This window comes from Gallus gallus, chromosome 31, assembly GCF_016699485.2.
Source record: "Gallus gallus isolate bGalGal1 chromosome 31, bGalGal1.mat.broiler.GRCg7b, whole genome shotgun sequence".
Lineage (NCBI taxonomy): Eukaryota > Metazoa > Chordata > Aves > Galliformes > Phasianidae > Gallus > Gallus gallus.
Genome location: NC_052562.1, coordinates 644581 through 668119, shown reverse-complemented (window position 1 = coordinate 668119; position 23539 = coordinate 644581). Strand labels below are relative to the sequence as shown.

The following is a 23539-nucleotide window of genomic DNA, read 5'->3' as shown; positions in this document are numbered from 1 at the left end:
ATACCTGATACCCAATCACTGTGGTAAAAATAAACCCGATAGAACTAGACTCCATCCGGGAAAGCATAGAATGTACGCCCATCAGAAGGGGAGAAAATATCAGACAATTGAGGCAAACGTATGCACCGTGGGAGAACAGAAGGATTTATTTCAAAGAGGAACACCATCAAAGCCCAAGACATTGGTCTTGACACTATACAAAATATCTGCTCTTTTCCAATACCTCCCGACGAACCCTTCTCCTTGTTACAGGGAAAAAGAGAAAGCAAAGATCCGGTAAAGCCCCTTCACTACTCATGAAAACCAGTCTTAGTTGATCTGCCACCAACACGACAAGTACTTCCCATTCTCAAAGCACCACTGAATTTTTGTACGTGGGAAGGTTCCAACGCCCACAGGTAAGAACATCGTATTCAGACTCAGTGGATAATCCCATCCTTGTCATCTTTGGATTCTCTGTATCTATGTATACAGGTTATGAGAAGAGGCAATGCAAGACCCTTGTTAACCATGACTGTATTAATGCTTGTGTGTATTTTTTGTTTGCTCACATTTGTGATTGCCATGTGTTACATTACAAAATAGGTTAGCCATGGGCATGGTGTTACTGAAATAAGAAGGACTGTGGGGTGTAGAATCGAAGAGGGAGAGACTGCTGCATCAGCATCCACAATGCCATCATCTACTCTGAAGAAGCTCAAACAAAGCGGAGACAGTGAACGGACTGCTGAACTGTTTCATGCACTGTTTTGAGGCATGGAATCCAAATCCATGCGGAGATTGTGGAGACTCGTGGGATGGGGGAAACGGTTGGTGTGAATGGCAATAGCTGTGAGCACCCACCTGGTTGTCTGCTCTTAATGAGCACATAACCTGGTGTTCTATTCTTAATGAGCACCCGCCTGGTATTCTAATCTTCATCAGTTTTCCAGGTCATGGAATTGTAACACTGAGGCCTAGCATGGTCTAGACACCTAAGCAAGACATATACCAGTGCAGCCGTTGAGCCTGTTTGTCACACAGCCCCCAACCTACCCTCTCCTCTAACAGAATGTAGCTAAAGTTTGGGAAAGCCCTGCCTCCTGTTACTTTATGTTTCTGAAGAATGCCTGTTCCAAGAGAGTGCTTAGGTAAACTGCATATTCTGGAGAGCCACATGGGGATGGGCCTAGATCTTGCTCAGTTGATGAAACTCAGCAGTGAGCCACTTGTAATGAGCTGGTGCATCCATGCACATACCCACAACTCCACTGAAGCTTCTGCAGCTACAGTTAGCATCTTGATATTCCACTGAAATTTGGGTTTGGCTCTTGAATCTGTGCTCTAATACAGGTTTTTTTGGTCTCAAGCGCCTCTACAGTTGTGCCTGTGGTTGGCCGTGGGTCCCACTGAACCTCACAATGTGTTTGTAAAAACCTGGGAGGGAACCTTTATTTGATGTTTATTTTTTGTCAGTATATCATACCAATGTACATTAATTAAAGCCAGAAGTAGTTAAAAAATGAGAGTTGATCATGCAAAGTAAGTAACAACACAGCAATTCTTTAACTATGTTTTATGTGGGTGTTCAAACTCAGACTCTGCTATTTCTTCTGCTAGAACCAGAGTTATGGTGCTAAGCAGTATGGACAGTGCATCATAATCCTTTTTCCAAGAAGTTACCAATTCCCTTCACTTGACATTCTGTTCAGTGGTCAGTGCTTCACCAACTCCGAGGACTAAGGAAATCTTCTGTGCCTCTGTGTCACACAGATTGGTTCTGTTCTGTCGCCACGTCAGCAATTGATTAAACAGCAGAACAAAAGTGAAAGTGAAAGCAATTCCAGTAGCGAGCTGCACACCCACGTATGGTTGGATTCTGCAGACTGGTAAGGCTGTGCTTTCGGCTCTCAAGAGCCCTGTATGGTTTTTGAGTTTCCTTATCTCTTGGACAGTCTCATGGCAGTTGCATGATTTCTGTGTGGACCACAAATTCCTCAACAAGACATTCAAATGTGTTCACACAGGGGTATAGAAGTCTTAAATATTCACAAGCGTGTATGTCTGGGCTTACCAGACTCAAGCCTGCCTGACTGTAATGGGGACAAATGAATACGTCTGTGGCAGACAGGTATTTATTCAGGTAAGAATCTGTATGAATGGATGGATCTCAGAAAGATGGAAGGTTTGCACTCGGTGAGACATAGAAGTAAAAGCCAAAGGACACAAAGGCAAAGAAGTGGGCATATGGTTAAAACCATCTTTACTACTGACTGTGAAATAAATCCCTTCTTGTTTCCAAATACATACCCAATCAATGAATCGATGTTCAGAGATCATTCAAGAAGGGATGTGAAAGATGAAAGGTGCCCGGAGGTCCCTTCGAGTTGGGGCAGGTGTGACTTTTATATCCTGCTCCTGCCCCCTGGCAGAATGATAGCAATAAACAACAAGAACTCCCATATCCATCCTATGTCAGTGGGCTATTCATGGGCAGCATCATCTCCAGCAGCATCCTCTTCCATGCACTTAGCAAGAGTCTCACATTTCCTTTATGCAAAGTCTGAGTCTGTGTTATGATTTTACGTTTTGATTGATCAAAAATTCAACCCAAACTGCAGAGTCCATCCAGGTGACTGAAGAGACTCAGCATCCGAGAATTCTAGGAACTGAGTGAAACTGTAAGCCTTGTAGATAAGGCAGGCAAGACAAGTAAGGAAGATCTCAAAAGACACAGCAACACATCCTAACCATTCACATTCCCTACCTATGGACTCAGGTTGAGTAGGAGATTAATAATTCATCTTGCCTTGAGATAAAGTACATCAAATATGGCAGCCCTTGAGGGAGTGCTCAAAAGACTTGGTGCAAGATAATCACCAGATGGGAGCTCTCTGCACTAGCAGAAGGAATAGAAATTGAAGAGCATTTTTGATAAAAAATCCCATAAGTGCTTTTGGGATTCATTGTAGGTGTTTGGACCACAGCCTGGTTGTGACACAATCCGAGCCTTTGCCTTTGCTCTCTGTTCATCTGTGCCATGCAGTAACTGCCCTGAGCTGGGGGACTCAGAGCAGTGACATTCTTCCTGAGGAATAAGGACACACTCAGTGCTGCTAGCAGGCACCTTAGAGCACCTTTCATCAAAAACCAGCTGGAAGACGGACAAACGCAGGGGGAATCCTGCCCCACAGACCTAAAGCCCTTCCCACCTGAATGGAAACACTCGGTCTGTCTTCGTCATTCAGCCCAGAGCAAAGCAACTGCAGTCATGCCGTGCAAAGAGGTGATGTTCTTTGCAGCCCATCAGCCCTCTGCACTCACACACCTCTATGGTTTTGGTCCCTCAGACTGGAGATGTGCAGCTGCTGCTCTTTTAAATGCCGCTTCCAGACCAGCTCCACACAAGCAAAGCATCACGGAGAAATACATCTTTCTGAGGCAGCAGTCAGGTGAATCTTGTGTGGGAGGAAAGTTCTCCTTCCTAAACAGAAGAGGCATTACTGTGTGCACAAAGTTGAGGTCTGGCCAGACTAACAAAGGGGGATACAAAAATAGCACAGGCAGATTCTGAGCACGCAGGAGGTTCATTGCTCACCACAGAGTGAGTTCTCAGCACATGGCCACGTTTTGTGGGTCTGTTGATCATCTCCATGGGCAGATGCAGGGCCTGAGCTGAGTTCCTCCATTCTCAGCACAGAGAGCAGAACTGCAGCCGTGGTCCTGCTCTGCCGCGTTTTGTGGGTCTACAGGTTGCATCATGGGCAGATGCAGGGGCAGAGTTCACAGTGGATGAGTTCCCCACAGAGGAGTGGGGAGAGGCAGAGGTTAATTTTCCTGCCGAGATTGTAATTGAAGTGATAATTGCTTGTGGTGATTACAGCAGTAATACTGAGTGGAAAGTTGCTTTCTGCGGGTGGAGTTCTGCAGGTGGTGGAGAGTGTGTAGCAGCACTGAAGGCACTGGTTTTCTTCTGGGCCTCTCACTGTTGGGATGTTCCCTTAAGGGTGCAGTGCAATGGGGCTGAGAGTAGAGTCAAAGGAGCATGGACACAGGGGGGAGATGGAGTAGAATGCAGAAGAGATGCCATGTCAAGCAACAAGATGTTGTATTTAATGTGAGCTTATAAACAAGGGCAGCAACTGATTACACAGTTTAATGGTGATAGGAAAAAAGAGAAAGGATCTGTACTGAAAGAGGAGTGATTCAGTTTAGATGCTAGAAGAAAATTCTTGATTCTGAGGGTGTTGCGGCACTAGCACAGCTGCCCATTGAAGCAGTGCATGCCTGGAGGTGCTCCAGGATGGGTTAAATGGGGCCGTAGGTTTTCATGAGTCTATGGCTAACTGCATAATCTTTCAGGTCCTCACAAAATCAAACCATTTTCTTTGATGACTCTGTGATAGACTGGAGATGGCCAGGAGGTTGCAAGAAAACAGAGCAAGGAGGAGAGCTGACGCAAAGAGACCGATGGGACACTGCATGCAGAATGAGGGCATGATCAGCAAGATCAGGTGGGCATAAGGGGGAGAAGGGAGAAGATTCCTCCCTTTAAGAAACAGGAAACACAGACCATGATGAGGTGTCTGACGTCCCCAAATAAAAGCGGTAGCTCGGCAGACACAACAGATGCACCATGGGCTGCATCACAGTCTCTCGCTGTGGGTAACTCTGTCAGCTAGAAAAATACCACAGGACAGGTCCTGGGGTTGCAATGCAAACCAGTGTCCATCTGTATCCAGCTCACATCAAAGCAGGCACTGTGAGAAGAGATCTCCAAAAGATGTTGGGGGAAGCGCAATGGACCATGGCGTGTCCTCGTGTCCCTGCCCTCCTGCTGCTGGTGGTGGTTGGTGAGTTGGGGATGCTGTGTGAAGTGGGGAACCATGCCTGGAGCAGGAATCCCACCAGAAATAGGCTTGGGATGGTGCTGAGGGCAATGGTGCAGTAGGTGAAGGGTGTAGGCGTGCTCCAAAACTACGTGAGTTACAAATGCTGGGTGCTTTAGAAAGATAGGGAACAGTACTTGAAGCAGCAAACGCACCACAAATGGACCTGAGCTTTCTCAGAGACACTGTATGGGGATAGGCAGACGGGATGGTGCCTAGTCCTCCGTGGGGACATGGGTGGGAACATCTGGGTGAGCAGGACATTGTCCCTCTAAACAAAACTCTCTCTGTCCCGTGGTGCAGGTACTGGTGTGAGCACCCAGGGCATCTGCAGTTCCACTGCTGATGGCGAGTGTGGGAATGAGTTCAGAAAATGAAGACATGGTGGGGGAGGAGATGGAAAGAAAGAAAGGCATCGTCTCCCCCTTTATTCCCATTATCCACCCCAGGAGAGAAGATATTTCATGCATTGGGTGCAGTCTGGTTTCCCAGAAATGATGCCAGTAGAATCCCTGTGCCATCTCTCCAGGTACTCTCCAGGCTCCACTCCTGTACCTTTACACTTCCAGAGCTCAGGAAGGGGAAGTCGTCCTGGCTCAATGTGTCCTTCAGAAGATGGTTCCTGCTGCCCGGATTGTCTTCTGCAAGGATGGGATGGAGGTTTACAGCATGAAAGCCCATCAGCATACGGTCATCTACTCCATGCTGATGAACATCTCTGCAAGAAGCAGTGGGACATACACGTGTGTGTACCAGCAGAGGAACGAGAGCAATTGGCTAAGGAGATCTCCCCTCAGCACTCCCTTGGACCTACATGTCACAGGTGGGACATGACACCAGGGTTGTGCGGACGCAGGGGATGGGGGGACTGAACACCACATAGATTTTCTGGATCAAGAAATGCCATAGAGAGACGTGGGCTCTGGAATGGTCTCCCTCTCCATCCCGTGGTGCAGAAATGGGGCACTGCAGTGCCCAGGCTCAGAAAAAAAAGGTGCAGGGTTTGGGCACAATCCCTTTTGTGGGAAGGGATGCTGCAAGGGTTATTCAAAAAATGTTTTGAGAATAAGGAATGGAAACTCAGGTGATTTCCAAGTGTGGGGTGGTTTCTCACCGTGTGAGTTCCTATGCAGCAAGAAGACGATGCTGTGGCCATAGTGTGGGGATGGCCAGATGTTGGTGTGCTTTGGGATCTGGGTGCCTCCACCTTCAACAAAACCACCTAAAAGAGGCTTTAGATGGTGGCAGCAGGGGAAATGCATTATGGAGTCTTGCAATTGGGATGCAGCCATCCCATCCCATCGAGACAGATCAACATACTAGTCGTTTCTTATCCACAAGGTGAAGTAGAGAATTGTGCTGCAGTATCATACAGTGCACAGTTGCATCTCTGCCATGCATTTTTAAATCCAGCATAGTTTACGTAATCATATCGAAGGGAAGCTACATCATTCCATGTGTCTCAGGAGAAGGGCAGGCTCAGTGGGCACCTTCCTATGGCTGTAAGCCCTGCCCCATAGCAATGCACTCAGGAGCCGTGTTCATGCAGAGGTGAGAGTTCGGGGGATACTCAGCCCATCCATTTGTCCCCCCAGGCCATGTGTCCAGATCCATGGAAGAGACAGCACATGCCGGTGAGAGGCTCCCCTTTGGTCCTGTTGACCCTGTCCCTTACTGTTGTCCTCATCCCTTCCCTGTGTCCCCATACCATCACTACATCCCCATCACACCCCACTGTCTGCATCACCCTGCTCTGACCCCATCACATTCCCGTGTCCCCATCCTATTCATTAGTCCCCATCACTCCACTTTGTCCCCAGACTCATACACCCCGTTGGGCCCCATAGTCATCGCTGTGGCACCAGTGGCTGTCACCCTGCTCCTGTCTGCAGCCTCCTGCTGGATCATCAAGAAAGGTCAGGGCTTATGGGCTTCTGGGTACTGTGTGGGATCCATGAGGCTGTCAAAGCTCTGATGTGGGACTCTTCTTCTTTCAGATGCTTGTGGGAAGAGATGCTGTAGGTGAGCAGGAAGTGGCAGGTCTGGGTAATTGGTGGGCATCTGGGACCCTGGGGTGCTGCTCCTTTTTCAGTGTGAGCTTTGTCAGTGGATTCCCTCGTGTAGAGGAGGGATTGCAGTACGATAGGAGATGGAGGCACTTTTCCCTGGGAATATCTCCAGTGGCCCTTGGATGCTTTGTGGAACCTCAATGCCTTTTCTCTCTGCTCTCTCTGTCTCTCTCCATGGTGCTGGTAGTGCTGAGGGAGCTCCTGCCGACCACGATTTGTACTGTAAGTTTCAGTCCCTTGCACCCTTCCTTTCTAGGCACTGAGTACAATGCAGAGATGATCCCAAATGCTGTATTTTAAGTCAGTATTATCTGCACGTGCTCATGACAATCAATGCTTATAAAGTTAATTTTTCCGGATATAGTCCCAATACTATTCCGGCATCATCTCTCTAAACCTCCTTGACAAATATGGTCTCATTCTCTTCACCCTGCTATACAGTCTCCACTCCTGTAGCTGACACTGCTGGGAATTAAGAAATGCTTCACTTTCAAACTCTGCACTGAGCGGACAGTGTTTCAGAGGAAATGTGTCTGTTGAGAGCACTTTTTTGGGTGAGGACCATTCTCAGCAACAGAGCAGCCTCCACCCAATATCGTGGAGAAGCAAAACCCGCCTCCCTACAGCACAGGGCATTTTCTTGGGGCTGCAAGGCAGACCTCAGGAGCTGCTGTATGAAGCTGTAAGGGTGATGATTTTGGCAGAGGATGCCCACGGGTGCATCTGTGTTGGTGGCTGGGGAAGGTCTCTCCCCTGCTGATGGCTGGGCACTCATTCAGGATCTCCCTGCAGATGCCAACGTGGATGAAATGAGGAGAGTGAAGGTGAGTTTTGCTCTTGCAGAGGCCTGCAGGTTGAGCGTGCATTTTTTTGTCTGCAGAAGGCATGGCTTTGGAGGGGGAATGCCATCTCAGTTGTCACGGTGGCGGTGCTCTGGCTGCAGTTCCCCTCCTGCCGCATTCCCATGGGGAATGCTGCATGGCCATGCTGTGGGACCACTGTAATTCCTTGTTTGTGTTTTGAAGGCCTCTGGAATACGCAGCTCTGAAGTTTGTACATAGGACAGAATGTCAGAAAGTGAGAGGCGATGCACCCCTTTCTCTGCAAGAAGAAGGGGGAAAGCACAGCAGAGGTGACACTTATCAATAAAAGCATGAAATCCTTCTGCATCAGAATGAAGTTTGTGTACTTCTTCTGTCTGAATGCACTCTGAGGGTGCCCATCTGTCCATAGGGGCAGTGACAGAATCCTTGTGCTTGGGGCTCATGGGAGGTATCAAGAGAGGGCCATCCTGGGCATCTCCAGAGCTTCTTCCACCTAAAGCCACAGCAGTAATGCATAACCGCAGCTCATCACTTCATGATGCTTTTGATTCAAGACCGTGGTGAGCTTGATGATGCATAACAACAGCTCAGCACTTGCCGATGTCTCTAAAATAGCTGTGATATTTTATTGATATTCTAGGTGGTCCATACATAAGCAAGTCATATATCTTAGTGGCTAGAAATAATGGGAGAGCATACCCCATGAACCCAAAAGCCCCATGTTCTGCCCCAAGAGCCCTCTGCACGAAAACACAATGGCCGTGACGCAGTCCTGGTTGCCTTGGCATGCTGAAGCCTATGCATCTCTGCTGCGGGTCATCTGCTTCACGGGAGGCTGGAGGGGAAAGGAAAGCCCTGTTATTGCAGCTGCAGCCTGCAAGCCCTTCACAAGGAGGCTCCAGGAGCACTGGAGGGAGCTGCATGCATTGGAGAAGCAGGCAGGAGTCAGCTAGCAAAAGTCAGAGCAGATCTGGGTCGAAAAACAAGGGGAGGCATTTGCCGTAGACTGAGGTAGAGTGGCTTGTGACTCAGAAATTAAATCTTGTGATTTGCAGTTTTTGTGCAAGTAAAGAGATGCATGAGCAAGCGTACCAAAATGATAATGCCATTTCTGTGGAGCATATCACTTTAGTTTTGGGTGAGAAGGGCCCTGACTCACCTTGTCCCTTCGAAAGTGGGCAACGGTCGAGGCTGTGGGGAAAAAAAAAACACACTATGAGTGCTCAGTATTCATGTGGGAAGGGGGGCGACCCACCACTGGTTTGGGCAGCAGACCCCGCGGGGCTCTGGACTGACTGTCCACCCCCATTGCACCACTCTGCAGGAAGATTTGGAGGACCAGAGACGCTGGGCTTTGGGGGGGGCATTTTCCCATCATTTGAGGCATTGTCTATATTTACACAGCACATCTGAGCCTGCTGCTCTGCAATGAAATTCAAGCTGCAAACAGAGCAAGGTGCAGGTGTGGTGGCGTTATATCCCCCATCCCCGACCACAGCATCCTCCCTTTGCAGCTGCCTGCACTTGGAGACCAAATATCTATGAGATATTTCCCCACTGCTGTCTGTGTACCCAGCAATATCCTCTAGTGCAGGGCTGAGTTTTGGTCTGTGCTTGAAACAAACACCATAGTGAGGGGAACTGTAGAGTCTGAAGTGTAAGACCCACTGTGCAAATGGGATTTGTCACTATGAGCACTGTGATGAAAGCACCCTGGAGAAACTGACTCTTGAGAAATGGTTTTTGCATGTCCAAGCGGGAAAGGGACAGGTGGGATGGCAAATGGGAGCCCAAGGGAAGGGGGTCCCCTTGGAAAAGGGGTGCCCAGCACTCACACTGGACTTCTCCGTAGTCGGTGGCTTGCACCTGCTGGCTGGGAACGTGCTGCTGCCTGTGGATTAAGGGAAAATGGATTTGGGGTGGATGTTTGCTGCAGGGGGCCAGGACTGTTATTCATTTGGATGAAGCCTCCTTGCATCAGGCACTGCATTCACTCCAACCCCACGGCAATCCCTCATCCTCCAGGCATCCACGTGCTATCAGTAATGTTACCGTGAGGAAATCCTTCCTTCTCCAACACCATGGCAGTCCCTTCCTCTTATGGGGGAACTCACAGATAATGCTGCCCTGCAAAAGGACTTCCCCAAGTTCCCAAATGCTCTCAATCGTCCCCTCCCAGCCTTACTTGTCACCTTCGGCATCTCTCCCGGCAGGCACCTGTAAGAAAAACAGTCTCACATCAAAGCTGTGGCAGCCTCATGGATCCCCCACAGTCCCCTCAAGTCCTCACCTTTCCTGATGGTCCAGAAGGTGGCTGCAGACAGCAGGAGGTTGACAGTAAGTGATACCACATGAATGACTGTGAGGTTCAGAGGAGTGTTGGTGTCTGGGGACACAGAAGGTGATGGGGTCAGATGGGAGTGACGCAGAAGTTGGGGTGTTACAGCGCGTTAGCGATGAGATGAGAAAAGAGGAGAGGGATAGGGAAAAGGTGAAGGGATGGGGTCAGTAGGAGCAAAGGAGAGTCCCTCACCTGCAGTTATGGTTCCTGCCGTGGAATTGGACACATGACCTGGACAGACATATGGATGGGCTGAGTGTCACCAGTGCTCATAGCTCTGCATGGACACAGCTCCTGAGTGCACTGCTTCGGGGCAGGGTATGTAGGCCTTGGAAGATGCCCACAGAGCCAGCTCTGTCCCCTGAGACATGTGGGCTGACATGGGGTTTCTGCCATTCTGATGATCAATTATCTAAACTATGATGAATTTAGAAATGCATGGTAGAAATGCAACTGTGCACCGTATGATACTGCAGCACAACTCTCTCCTTTCCTTGACCTTGTGGATAAGAAAGGACTAGTATGTAGCTCTGCCTCTATGGGATGGGATGGCAGCGTCCCACTTGCAAGACTCCATCCTGCATCTCCCCTCCTGACACCATCCAAAGGCTCTTTTTGGTGGCTTTGATGCAGGTAGAGGCACACGGATCCCAAAGCACACCAACATCTGCCCATCCTCACACTATGGCCACAGCATCATCTCGTTGCTGCAAAGGAAATCAAACAAAAAGGAGCAACCTCACACCTGGAAATCACCCCAGTTTCCCTTCTGCATTCTCAGAACATTTTTGGAATAACCCTTGGAGCATCCTTACCCAATAAAGGGACCACGCCCAAACCCGGCGCCTGCTTTATGTACCTGGGCACTGCAGAGCCTCATTTCTGCAGCATAAGATCAAGACAGGAACCCTTCCAGAGCCATCCTCTCTCTATTGGCACCTCTTGCTGCACATGGGATATCCATGTGGTGTTAATTACTCCCCATCCCCTGCGTCCACACAACCCTGGTGTCATGTCCCACCTGTGACCTGCAGGTCCAAGGGAGTGCTGAGGTGAGAGCTCCTTAGCCAATTGCTCTTGTTCCTCTGCTGGTACCCACATGTGTATGTCCCACTGCTTCTTGCAGAGATGTTCAGCAGCACGGAGTAGATGACCGTATCCTGATGGGCTTTCATGTTGTACACCTCCATCCCATCCTTGCAGAAGACAATTCGGGCAGAAGGAACCATCTTCTGAAGGACACATTGAGCCAGGACGATTTCCCCTTCCTGAGCTCTGGAAGCGTTAAGGACTAGGACTGGAGCCTGGAGAGTACCTGGAGAGATGGCACAGGGATTCCACCAGCATCATTAGCTGCAAAACACACTGCATTCCAAGTCATGGAGAATCTGCCCTCCTGGGGTGGATATTGGGAATTCAGAGGCAATAAAGCCTTTCTCTCTCCCCATCTCCTCCCCCACCATGTCTTCATTTTCTGGACCAATTCCCACACTCACCATCAGCTGTGGAACTGCAGATGTCCTGGGTGCTCACAGCAGTACCTGCACCGTGGAGCAGAGAGGGGTTTGGTTAGAGGGACAGTGTCCTGCACACCCACATGTTTCTGTCCATGTCTCCAGTCTTCAGCAGTCATCACTCCACAAGTGTATCCCCTTCCTGTATCGCCACTGTCTCCATTTGAGCAAGCCTAAATCCATTTGGGATGGATTTTCTTTTCCAGATGCAGTCTCCTCTACTTCAAAAATCATGCTTTTGGTGCAAGACTCCATCCCACACGTACTCTACCTCCACCCCCGGCACCATCTCAAGCCTCTTTGTGCGGGGCTTCTTCCTCCAAGCAGGGTTCCCTGCTACCCAAAGCAGCCCCAACTCACCAAACACCAGCAGCAGGAGGACATGGACATGAGGACACGGCATGGCCCATCCCACCTGCCCGCACATCTTTAGGAGGTCTCTCCTCACGGTTCCTGCTTTGCTGTGAGCTGGGTGCAGATGGTCACAGGCTTGTGTTGCGAGCCTAGGACACGTGCTGTGTGTTTCTGCAGCTGAGAGAGAGTTAGTCACAGCGAGAGGCTGTGATGCAGCCCATGATGCATTTCTCGCATCTGCAGAGCCCCTGCTTTTATTTCAGGACACATAGAGCCCTTAGCAGGGGCCGTGCTTCCTGTCTCTTGGGGGGAGGAAACTTCTCCCTTTTCCCTCTTTTCCCCACCTCTTCTTACTGAGTGTGACCTCATTCTGTATGCAGCGTCCGTTTTATCTCTTTTTGTCAGCTATCTTGTCTCTGTCCCCTCCCAAGCTCCTGTTCATCTCCAGCCTGCCAAAGAGCCATAAAATAGAGGTGCTTGGGTTGAAAGGGACATTAAAGGGCATGGAATCACTTATAGAATTGTAAAAACCAGCAAAACAAGCAAACAAACAAACAAACAGTATAAGCACAGAATTAAAGAAGCCGACACAGTACTGCCATAAGTTAGGAGCTCATTGCTTGTGTTCCAGTTGAGAAGGGCCACAGATCATTTTGTCCGGTCAAGAAGGGGTGAAGGTCAAGTTCTCTCCATCCCCATTCAAGTGGGATTTTTCATCATGAGTCATGGGTTGTAAGCACTGTGGAGAAATTTTCCCTTGATGAATGCATTCAGCATGTACGAAGGAATGAGCAGGGTTGCTACCAGGAGCTCATGGCGAGAAGATCCCCGTGGATATGGGTTGCCCAGCACTCACACTGGATTCCTCCACAGCCGGTGCCTTCCAAATGCTGCCTGGCAATGTGCTGCTCTCTGTGTGGGAATGGGAAATGGGTTTGGGGTGTTTGCTTGCTGGGATGGGCCCAGGATTGATATACACTTGAATGATGCCTCCTTGCACTGAGCAATGTGTTTAGTCCAACCCCATGGCAATCCCTCATCATGCACGTGTCCAGGGGCTGTCATGGATGTTCCCATGAGGGAGTGCTTCTTTCTCCAATCCCAGGGTAATCCCTTTTTTCCATGGTTGATCACACAGGTAATGCTGCCCTGCCCAAGGAGCTCCCCAGGGTCCCATTCCCCCCCCCCCCTTTTTCACAAGCCTTTACCACTGTTGTCACCGTGTTGACCATGGCTTCCAGGGGACTGATTGGAGAGATAGGGACAGTGGGGAGTGATGGACACATTGTGATGTTATGGGGACATTGGAGTTGAATGGGGACAGAAAGAGGAGACGAGAAGATTGAGGTGTGTCGGCATCCCTGGAGCGCAGGGTTGACCCCTCAACTCTAGGTTCTGTGGTTCACACACCACCTGGTCTCCACAGTCACAGAATCATGGAGTCATAGAATCTTTAGAGTTGGAAGGGACCTGTGTAAGCCATCGAGTCCAGTCCCCAGGGGCGGAGCACCAGCCACATCTCTAGGCAACCTGTTCCAGTGCCTCACCTCCTCACGGTGAGGAGTGCACCGTTAGGAGCAGTGAGCAAAAAAACACTTGGCACTTGTATTATTCTTTGTTTCCCAAGTACCGTCAGCAGTTGAAATCTGAAGAACAATAAAGACTCTGAAAAGGAAATCCAATTAGTGTCGCCTATAACCATATCAACAATAAAGGCTCAGGTTTGTCCTAATGATACATGGTACTTTGATCTATACCTGATACCCAATCACTGTGGTAAAAATAAATCGCGATAGAACTGTACTCCATCCGGGAAAGCATAGAATGTACGCCCATCAGAAGGGGAGAAAATATCAGACAATTGAGGCACCGTGGGAGAACAGAAGGATTTATTTCAAAGAGGAATACCATCAAAGCCCAAGACATTGGTCTTGACACTATACAAAATATCTGCTCTTTTCCAATAGCTCCTGACAAACCCTTCTCCTTGTTGCAGGGAAAAAGAGAAAGCAAAGATCCGGTAAAGCCCCTTCACTACTCATGAAAACCAGTCTTAGTTGATCTGCCACCAACACGACATGTACTTCCCATTCTCAAAGCACCACTGAATTTTTGTACGTGGGAAGGTTCCAACGCCCACAGGTAAGAACATCGTATTCAGACTCAGTGGATAATCCCATCCTTGTCATCTTTGGATTCTCTGTATCTACGTATACAGGTTATGAGAAGAGGCAATGCAAGACCCTTGTTAACCATGACGGTATTAATGCTTGCGTGCACTTCTTGTTTGCTCACATTTGTGATTGCCATGTGTTACATTACAAAATATATTAGCCATGGGCATGGTGTTACTGAAATAAGAAGGACTGTGCAATGTAGAATCAAAGATCGAAGAGGGAGAGACTGCTGCATCAGCATCCACAATGCCATCATCTAATCTGAAGAAGCTCAAACAAAGCGGAGACAGTGAATGGACTGCTGAACTGTTTCATGTACTGTTTTGAGGCATGGAATCCAAATCCATGCTGAGATTGTGGAGACTCGTGGGATGGGGGAAACTGTTGGTGTGAATGGCAGTAGCTGTGAGCACCCACCTGGTTGTCTGCTCTTAATGAGCACATAACCTGGTGTTCTATTCTTAATGAGCACCCGCCTGGCATTCTAATCTTCATGAGTTTTCCAGGTCATGGAATTGTAACACTGAGGCCTAGCGTGGTGTAGACACCTAGGCAAGACATATGTCAGTGCAGCCGTTGAGCCTATTTGTCACACAGCCCCCAACCTACCCTCTCCTCTAACAGAATGTAGCTAAAGTTTGGGAAAGCCCTGCCTCCTGTTACTTTATGTTTCTGAAGAATGCCTGTTCCAAGAGAGTGCTTAGGTAAACTGCATATTCTGGAGAGCCACGTGGGGATGGGCCCAGATCTTGCTCCGTTGATGAAACTCAGCAGTGAGCCACTTGTAATGAGCTGGTGCATCCATCCACATACCCACAAGTCCACTGAAGCTTCTGCAGCTACAGTTAGCATTTTGATATTCCACTGAAATTTGGGTTTGGCTCTTGAATCTGTGCTCTAATACAGGTTTTTTTGGTCTCAAGCACTACTACAGTTGTGCCTGTGGTTGGCCATGGGTCCCACTGATCCTCACAATGTGTTTGTAAAAAGCTGGGAGGGAAACTTTATTTGATGTTTATTTTTTGTCAGTATATCATACCAATGTACATTAATTAAAGCTAGAAGTAGTTAAAAATTGAGAGTTGATCATGCAAAGTAAGTAACAACACAGCAATTCTTTAACTATGTTTTTTGTGGGTGTTCAAACTCAGACTCTGCTATTTCTCCTGCTAGAACCAGAGTTACGGTGCTAAGCAGTATGGACAGTGCATCATAATCCTTTTTCCAAGAAGTTACCAATTCCCTTCACTTGACATTCTGTTCAGTGGTCAGTGCTTCGCCAGCTCCGAGGACTAAGGAAATCTTCTGTGCCTCTGTGTCACACAGATTGGTTCTGTTCTGTCGCCACGTCAGCAATTGATTAAAAAGCAGAACAAAAGTGAAAGTGAAAGCAATTCCAGTAGTGAGCTGCACACCCACGTATGGTTGGATTCTGCAGACTGGTAAGGCTGTGCTTTCGGCTCTCAAGAGCTCTGTATGGTTTTTGAGTTTCCTTATCTCTTGGCCAGTCTCATGGCAGTTGCATGATTTCTGTGTGGACCACAAATTCCTCAACAAGACATTCAAATTTGTTCACACAGGGGTATAGAAGTCTTAAATATTCACAAGCGTGTATGTCTGGGCTTACCAGACTCAAGCCTGCCTGAATGTAATGGGGACAAATGAATAGGTCTGTGGCAGACAGGTATTTATTCAGGTAAGAATCTGTATGGATGGATGGATCTCGGAAAGATGGAAGGTTTGCACTCGGTGAGACATAGAAGTAAAAGCCAAAGGACACAAAGGCAAAGAAGTGGGCATATGGTTAAAACAATCTTTACTACTGACTGTGAAATAAATCACTTCTTGTTTCCAAATACACACCCAATCCATGAATCGATGTTCAGAGATCATTCAAGAAGGGATGTGAAAGATGAAAGGTGCCCGGAGGTCCCTGCGAGTTGGGGCAGGTGTGACTTTTATATCCTGCTCCTGCCCCCTGGCAGAACGATAGCAATAAACAACAAGAACTCCCATATCCATCCTATGTCAGTGGGCTATTCATGGGCAGCATCATGTCCAGCAGCATCTTCTTCCATGCACTTTGCAAGAGTCTCACATTTCCTTTATGCAAAGTCTGAGTCTGTGTTATGATTTTACGTTTTGCTGATTGATCAAAAATTCAACCCAAAGTGCAGAGTCCATCCAGGTGACTGAAGAGACTCAGCATCTGAGAATTCTAGGAACTGAGTGAAACTGTAAGCCTTGTAGATAAGGCAGGCAAGACAAGTAAGGAAGATCTCAAAAGACACAGCAACACGTGTTAACCATTCACATTCCCTACCTATGGACTCAGGTTGAGTAGGAGATTAATAATTCATCTTGCCTTGAGATAAAGTACATCAAATATGGCAGCACTTGAGAGAGTGCTCTAAAGACTTGGTGCAAGATAAGCCCATCAGCCCTCTGCACTCACACACCTCTATGGTTTTGGTCCCTCAGACTGGAGATGTGCAGCTGCTGCTCTTTTAAGTGCCGCTTCCAGCCCAGCTCCACGCAAGCAAAGCATCACGGAGAAATACATCTTTCTGAGGCAGCAGTCGGGTGAATCTTGTGTGGGAGGAAAGTTCTCCTTCCTAAACAGAAGAGGCATTACTGTGTGCAGGAAGCTGTAGTCTGGCCAGGCCAGAGAGTGCAAAGAAAGGGGGATACAAAAATAGCACAGGCTGATTCTGAGCACGCAGGAGTTTCATTGCTCACCACAGAGTGAGTTCTCAGCACATGGCCATGTTTGTGGGTCTACAGGTTGTGTCTGCCCCTCTGTTGATCATCTCCATGGGCAGATGCAGGGTCTGAGCTCCTGGTGGCTGAGTTCCTCCATTCTCAGCACAGACGGCAGAACTGCAGCCGTGCTCCTGCCCTGCCCCTTGACTTCAGCATCAGCCCTACATCCAAGCAGGGACAAGTTCTCAACTGTGCACTCTGTCTTGTGGGACAGAGGACTGCGGAGAGACACTGGTTCACTTTTGCTGCAAGGAATGTAAATGAAATTACATTTCCTTGTGGTGACAACAACAGTATTACAGAGTGCAAAGAGTGCAGGTGATGGAGAGTATGTAGCAGCACTTAAGGCACTGGGTTGCTTCCAGGCTTCTCACTGCTGGGATGCTCCCAAAAGAGTGAGATGGGGCTGAGACTGGAGACAAAAGAGTAAAGGAGCAGAAGTAAGATGGGGAAAATACAAAAGGAATGTCCTGCCTGGCACCACAGATTTATATTTAAAGGGAGATTATAAAGAATATGGACTGTGACTGATTAAAGGGTTGGATGGTGGTAGGATAAAGAGCAAGGTTTCAAACTAGAAGAGGGGTGTATAAGGTTAGATGCTAGGAGGAAATTCTTTATTCAGTGTGATGAGGCGCTGGCACAGGCTGCCCAGAGGAGCAGTGCATGACCCAGCCCTGGAGGAGCTCAAGGACAAGACAGATGGAGGCCTTCGCTTCTATGGTTCCGAGGTTTATTCTATGAACTTTAAGGTCCCGTTCAAATCAAACTGTTCTCTTTTAGGACTCTGTGATAGACTGGGGGTGGTCAAGAGGTTGGGAGGAGACAGAGCAAGCGGGATGGTCCATACCAAGTCCTTCTGTTCCTGCCCTCCTGCTGCTGGTGGTCGGTGAGTTGGGGATGCTGTGGGGAGAAAAGAACTCTCTGAAGAGGAGGAAATCTCCCAGAAATAGGCTTGGGATGGTGCCAATAGGTAGAAGTGAAGCCGGTGCAGAATGGAGACATGCTCCAAAAATATGAGAGATGGGAATGCTGTGTGCTTTAGAAAGATAGGGGACTGTACTTGAAGCAGCAAACACAATACAAATGGACCCGAGCTGGCTCAGAGACACAGAAAAGAAGCAATACGGAGACATGCAGGTGGGATGGTGCATACAATCACACTGGGGACATGGGCGGGGAACATGTGGATGAGCAGGACGTTGTCCCTCCAAACAAGACTCTCTCTGTCCCGCGGTGTAGGTACTGGTGTGAACACCTGGGACATCTGTAGCTCCAGGACTGATGGTGAGTGTGAGAATGGGTCCAGAAAATGAAGACATGGTGGGGGTGGAGATGGGGAGAGAGAAAGGCATCGTTTTCCCCCGTATTCCCATTATCCACCCCTGGAGAGCAGATTCTCCACGCATTGAGTGCAGTGTGTTTTGCAACTAACGATTGTGGTGGAATCCCTGTGCCATCTCTCCAGGTACTCTCCAGGCTCCAGTCCTGGTCCTTAGCACTTCCAGAGCTCAGGAAGGAGAAGTCGTCCTGGCTCACTGTTTCCTTCGGAAGATAATACCTGCTACCCGGATTGTCTTCTGCAAGGATGGGATGGAGGTGGACAACATGAAAGCCCAAGAGGACGTGGTCATCTACTGCATGCTGCTGAACATCTCTGCAAGAAGCAGTGGGACATACACGTGTGCGTACCAGCAGAGGAACGAGAGCAATTGGCTAAGGAGCTCTCCCCTTAGCACTCCCTTGGACCTACATGTCGCAGGTGGGACATGACACCAGGGTGATGGACACACATGGGATGGGGGGAATTAACACCACATGGATGTCCCATGAGCATCAAGAAATACAATAGAGAGAAGTGGGCTCTGGAAGGGTCTCTCTCTCCATCCTGTGGTGCAGAAATGGGATGCAGAAACAAAAACTGCCTTTGGATGGTGGCAGGAGGGGAGATGCAGGATGGAGTCTTGCTGGTGGGATGCTGCCCTCCCATACACACAGAGGAACATACTAGTCCTTTCTAACTTTCACAGTAACTGAAAGGAGGGAGTTGTGCTGCAGTAACAAACAATGCACATCTGCATCTCTGACAGGCAATTCATAATTCATTAGAGTTAGATAATCTATTCCCTGGGTTGCAGAGATCCCACAGCAGCCCACATGTCCCATTGGACAGAGCTGACTCTGTGGTTACCTGCCCAAGGCTGCATGCCCTGCCCCATACCAGTGCACTCAGCGGCCGTGTCCTGACAAAGCCGGGAGCGCTGGGTCGCTCAGTCCATCCATTTGTCCCCCCAGGCCATCTGTCCATCTCCACAGCAGGTGGAGCACCCACAGGTGAGGTATTCCCCTTTATTCCTACTGTCCCCATCCCTCCCCATTTTCCCCAAACATCGCCTGTATCTCCATCCCATCACTGCTCCAATGTCAGTATCACCCCCCACTGACCATATCATACTTACAAAAACCCCAAAACTCCTCCCTGTCCTCATCTCCCCGCTCTGTCCCCAGTACCCTGCATTCTGCCTTATTCCACAGTCATTGCGGTGACATCACTAGCTTTCACCCTCCTGCTGTCTGCAGCCACCTTTTGGACCATCAAGAAAGGTGAGGGCTTGTGGGAACTGTGTGGGGGATCCATGAGGCTGTCACAGCTCTGATGTGGGACTCTTTTTCTTGCAGGTACCTGCAGAGAGGGATGCCAAAGGTGAGCAGTAAGGGGTCGGGAGGGGATGTCTGAAGGCAGCTGGGACTTTGGGGTGCTCCTTGTGCAGGGCAGCATTCAGTGGGTTCGCCCATGACAAGGAGTCATTGCCACTGTGCTAGAGAAGGAAGCATTTCCTCATGGGAATATCCCCAGTATCCCCTGGACTTATAGAAGTTTGAGATTGCCACAGGGTTGCAGAAGGAAGCATTTCCTTGTGGGATCATTTGCAATAGCACATGGATGCATGGAGGATGAGAGATTTCCATTGGGTTGGATCGAACTCAATGCCCAGTGCAAGGAGGCATCATTCCAGTGCATAACAATCCTGGACACTTCCCAACAAATACACACCCCAAATCCATTTCCTGTTCCTCCCCAGGCAGCAGCACATTCCCAGCCAGCAGATGGAAGCCACCAACTATGGAGAAATCCAGTGTAAGTGCAGATCCCCCCTGACCGTGGGGATTCCCTTCCCATGGACTCCTATTTGCAATCCCACCTGTTCCTTTCCTGATGGGACTCACAAAACCCATTCATCAAGGGACAATTCATCCATGGTGCTTTTGTCCCAGTGCTCATGGTTACAAATCCCACTTGTACAGTGGGTCTCACACTTCAGATTCTGCTTTCTTTACTTCCCCTCCCTGTGCTGTATGTTTCAAATCCAGCCCAAAGCTCAGCTCCGTTCTGCAGAGTGTGTCTTTGTACACAGATAGCAGTGGGAAAATATCTCAGAGATGGTTCTGCAAGAGCGGGCAGCCACAAAGGGAGGATGCTGTGGTTGCGGAGGAGGATGTAACCCCACTGTGCATGCACCTTGCTCTGTTTGAATCTCAAATTTCACTGCAGAGCAGCAGGCTGAGATGTGCTGTGTAAATGGAGAAAATGCCACAAATATAGAGAAAACGCCCGCAAAGCCCATCATCTCTGCCCCTCCAAACCTTTCTTCATAGAGAGGCCAAATAGCATGGACAATCAGTTCAGAGCCCAGGATCTGCTACCCAAACCAGTGATGGGTCTCCCTCCTTCCCAAATGGGTACTGAGCACTCATGCTGTGTTTTTTCCACCAACAGATGCCACCGTTGTCCACTTTCAAAGGGACAAGGTGAGTTGGGTCCCTTTCCCCCAGGAACCAAAGTGATATCTTCCCCAGACATATAATTTTATTGTTTATACACCTTCTCATGCATCTCCTTGTCTTATGTTCCCTTTGCTTGCAGAAAAACAGCAAATCATGAGATGCATTTTCTAGCCGCAAATCACACTCTCCTCTCTGACCTCTGCAAATATCTCCCCTTATTGCTGCTACCAAAATTGTGTGGTTTCTCCTCAGAAGCTCCAAAAATTGTTCCATCCGAAGAGCTGAACATATTTGAGTGTTTTAAAAAGAGTATGGAGGGGGAAAACCTCACCAACAATTATGAAGAGGAAAGAGGCCATCTAGCAAGCAAGTGCTCCCCCATATCTGCTCTTATTTATGCTAATTGTCTCCTGCCTGCTTCTCTAGTGTTCATGTATCCTTCCAGGGCACTTGGAGCCTTCTCGTGCAGGGCTTGCAGGCTGTAGCTGTAATAACAGGGCTTTCCTTTCCCCTCCAGCCTCCCGTGAAGCAGATGACCAACAAGAGTCCAATTGGCTGCAGCATGCCAAGGGCACTGGGATTGGGTCACAAACAATGTGTTTTCTTGCAGAGGGCTCTTGGGGCAGAACATGGGGCTCTTTGGGTTTATGGGTTTTGCTCTCCTGTTACATCTAGCCAATAAGATGTATGACTTGCTTATGTATGGACCCCCTGAAAAATCAATAAAGTATCAGTGATATACCAAATAGTAGCATAAAGATATGTCATACAAATACACAGACTGTGTGGTACAGCCACACATGTGCTCTTTTCTCCACCCCCACATCTGTACCCAAAACAACAGATCTGTGTGCACTTTGCTGCATCATCGAGCTCACCACGGTCTTGAATCAAAGACATCATGAAGTGATGAGCTGCGCTTATGCATTACTGCTGTGGCTTTAGGTGGAAGAAGCTCTGGAGATGCCCAGGATGGCCCTGTCTTGATACCTCCCATGAGCCCCAAGCACAAGGATTCTGTCACAGCCCCTATGGACAGATGGGCACCCTCCGAGTGCATTCAGACAGAAGAAGTACACAAACTTCATTCTGATGCAGAAGGATTTCATGCTTTTATTGATAAGTGTCACCTCTGCTGTGCTTTCCCCCTTGTTCTTGCAGAGAAAGGGGTGGATCGCCTCTCACTTTCTGACATTCTGTCCTATGTACAAACTTCAGAGCTGTGTATTCCAGAGGCCTTCAAAACACAAACAAGGAATTACAGTGGTCCCACAGCATGGCCATGCAGCATTCCCCATGGGAATGTGGCAGGAGGGGAACTGCAGCCAGAGCACCGCCACTGTGACATCTGAGCTGGCATTCCCCCTCCAAAGCCATGCCTTCTGCAGACAAAAAAATGCACGCTCAACCTGCAGGCCTCTGCAAGAGCACAACTCACCTTCACTCTCCTCATTTCATCCACGTTGACATCTGCAAGGAGATCCTGAATGAGTGCCCAGCCATCAGCAGGGGAGACACCTTCCCCAGCCACCAGCACAACTGCACCCATGGGCATCCTCTGCCAAAATCATCACCCTTAACAGCTTCCTACAGCGACTCCTGAGGTCTGCCTTGCAGCCCCAAGAAAATGCCCTGTGTTGTAGGGAGGCGGGTTTTGCTTCTGCACGATATTGGGTGGAGGCTGCTCTGTTGCTGAGAATTGTCCTCACCCAAAAAAAGTGCTCTGAACAGACACATTTCCTCTGAAACACTGTCCGCTCAGTGTAGAGTTTGAAAGTGAAACTGTGGTAAATTCTCAGCAGTGTCAGCTACAGGAGTGGAGACTGTATAGCAGGGTGAAGAGAATGAGACCATATTTGTCAAGGAGGTTTAGAGAGATGATACCGGAATAGTATAGGGACTATATCCTGAAAAATTAACTTTATAAGCATTGATTGTCATGAGCACGTGGAGATAATACTGACTGAAAATAGAGCATTTGGGATCATCTCTGCATTGTACTCAATGCCTAGAAAGGAAGGGTGCAAGGGACTGAAACTTACAGTACAAATCGTGGTCAGCAGGAGCTCCCTCAGCACTACCAGCACCATGGAGAGAGACAGAGAGAGCAGAGAGAAAAGGCATTGAGGTTCCACAAAGCATCCAAGGGCCACTGGAGATATTCCCAGGGAAAAGTGCCTCCATCTCCTATCGTACTGCAATCCCTCCTCTACACGAGGGAATCCACTGACAAAGCTCACACTGAAAAAGGAGCAGTACCCCAGGGTCCCAGATGCCCACCAATTACCCAGACCTGCCACTTCCTGCTCACCTACAACATCTCTTCCCACAAGCACCTGAAAGAAGAAGAGTCCCACATCAGAGCTTTGACAGCCTCATGGATCCCACACAGTACCCAGAAGCCCATAAGCCCTGACCTTTCTTGATGATCCAGCAGGAGGCTGCAGACAGGAGCAGGGTGGCAGCCACTGATGCCACAGCGATGACTATGGGGCCCAACAGGGTGTATGGGTCTGGGGACAAAGCGGAGTGATGGGGACTAATGAATAGGATGGGGACACGGGAATGTGATGGGGTCAGAGCAGGGTGATGCAGACAGTGGGGTGTGATGGGGATGTAGTGCTGGTATGGGGACACAGGGAAGGGATGAGGACAACAGTAAGGGACAGGGTCAACAGGACCAAAGGGGAGCCTCTCACCGGCATGTGCTGTCTCTTCCGTGGATCTGGACACATGGCCTGGGGGGACAAATGGATGGGCTGAGTATCCCCCGAACTCTCACCTCTGCATGAACACGGCTCCTGAGTGCATTGCTATGGGGCAGGGCTTGCAGCCATAGGAAG

At 48.9% G+C, this 23539-nt stretch overlaps 2 protein-coding genes and 3 long non-coding RNA genes across 13 annotated transcripts in view; 2 read left to right on the top strand and 3 right to left on the bottom strand.

Moving 5' to 3' along the window:
• Positions 1–23539, bottom strand: part of LOC101750771 — a 30647-nt gene that overhangs the window by 5372 nt on the left and 1736 nt on the right. Inside the window, exons 1-7 of one of the 6 annotated variants that reach the window (XM_040654457.1) lie at positions 11977–12141; positions 11599–11643; positions 11124–11417; positions 10295–10333; positions 10052–10147; positions 9954–9978; positions 9597–9652 (exon numbers count right to left, since the gene is read on the bottom strand). In XM_040654457.1, the coding sequence (XP_040510391.1) occupies positions 9597–9652; positions 9954–9978; positions 10052–10147; positions 10295–10333; positions 11124–11417; positions 11599–11643; positions 11977–12043 (622 nt within the window). In that variant the 5' untranslated portion in view covers positions 12044–12141. Of the gene's footprint in view, positions 1–9596; positions 9653–9953; positions 9979–10051; positions 10148–10294; positions 10334–11123; positions 11418–11598; positions 11644–11976; positions 12142–23539 lie in introns of those variants that run through there. The other 5 variants (XM_040654451.2, XM_040654456.1, XM_040654455.1 and 2 more) reach the window with 5 other exon arrangements.
• Positions 1778–23539, top strand: part of LOC121107855 — a 33505-nt gene continuing 11743 nt past the window's right edge. For 2 of the 4 annotated variants that reach the window (XM_040654331.2, XM_040654335.2), the window contains exon 1: positions 4607–4832. In XM_040654331.2, coding sequence (XP_040510265.1) covers positions 4694–4832 — 139 coding nt within the window. In that variant the 5' untranslated portion in view covers positions 4607–4693. Of the gene's footprint in view, positions 1869–4385; positions 4494–4606; positions 4833–5397; positions 5692–6463; positions 6503–6688; positions 6785–6865; positions 6891–7124; positions 7762–9974; positions 10099–13966; positions 14703–23539 lie in introns of those variants that run through there. The other 2 variants (XR_005842257.2, XM_040654334.1) reach the window with 2 other exon arrangements.
• On the bottom strand, positions 8365–9113 carry LOC121107920. The gene is made up of 2 exons (XR_005842319.1): positions 8921–9113; positions 8365–8596 (listed from the first exon to the last, which is right to left on the bottom strand). It is a non-coding gene; the product is annotated as an uncharacterized LOC121107920 (long non-coding RNA).
• LOC107055458 lies at positions 19731–21435 on the top strand. The gene is made up of 3 exons (XR_005842315.1): positions 19731–20049; positions 20689–20720; positions 20836–21435. It is a non-coding gene; the product is annotated as an uncharacterized LOC107055458 (long non-coding RNA).
• LOC107055463 lies at positions 21784–22727 on the bottom strand. The gene is made up of 2 exons (XR_003072771.3): positions 22135–22727; positions 21784–21933 (listed from the first exon to the last, which is right to left on the bottom strand). It is a non-coding gene; the product is annotated as an uncharacterized LOC107055463 (long non-coding RNA).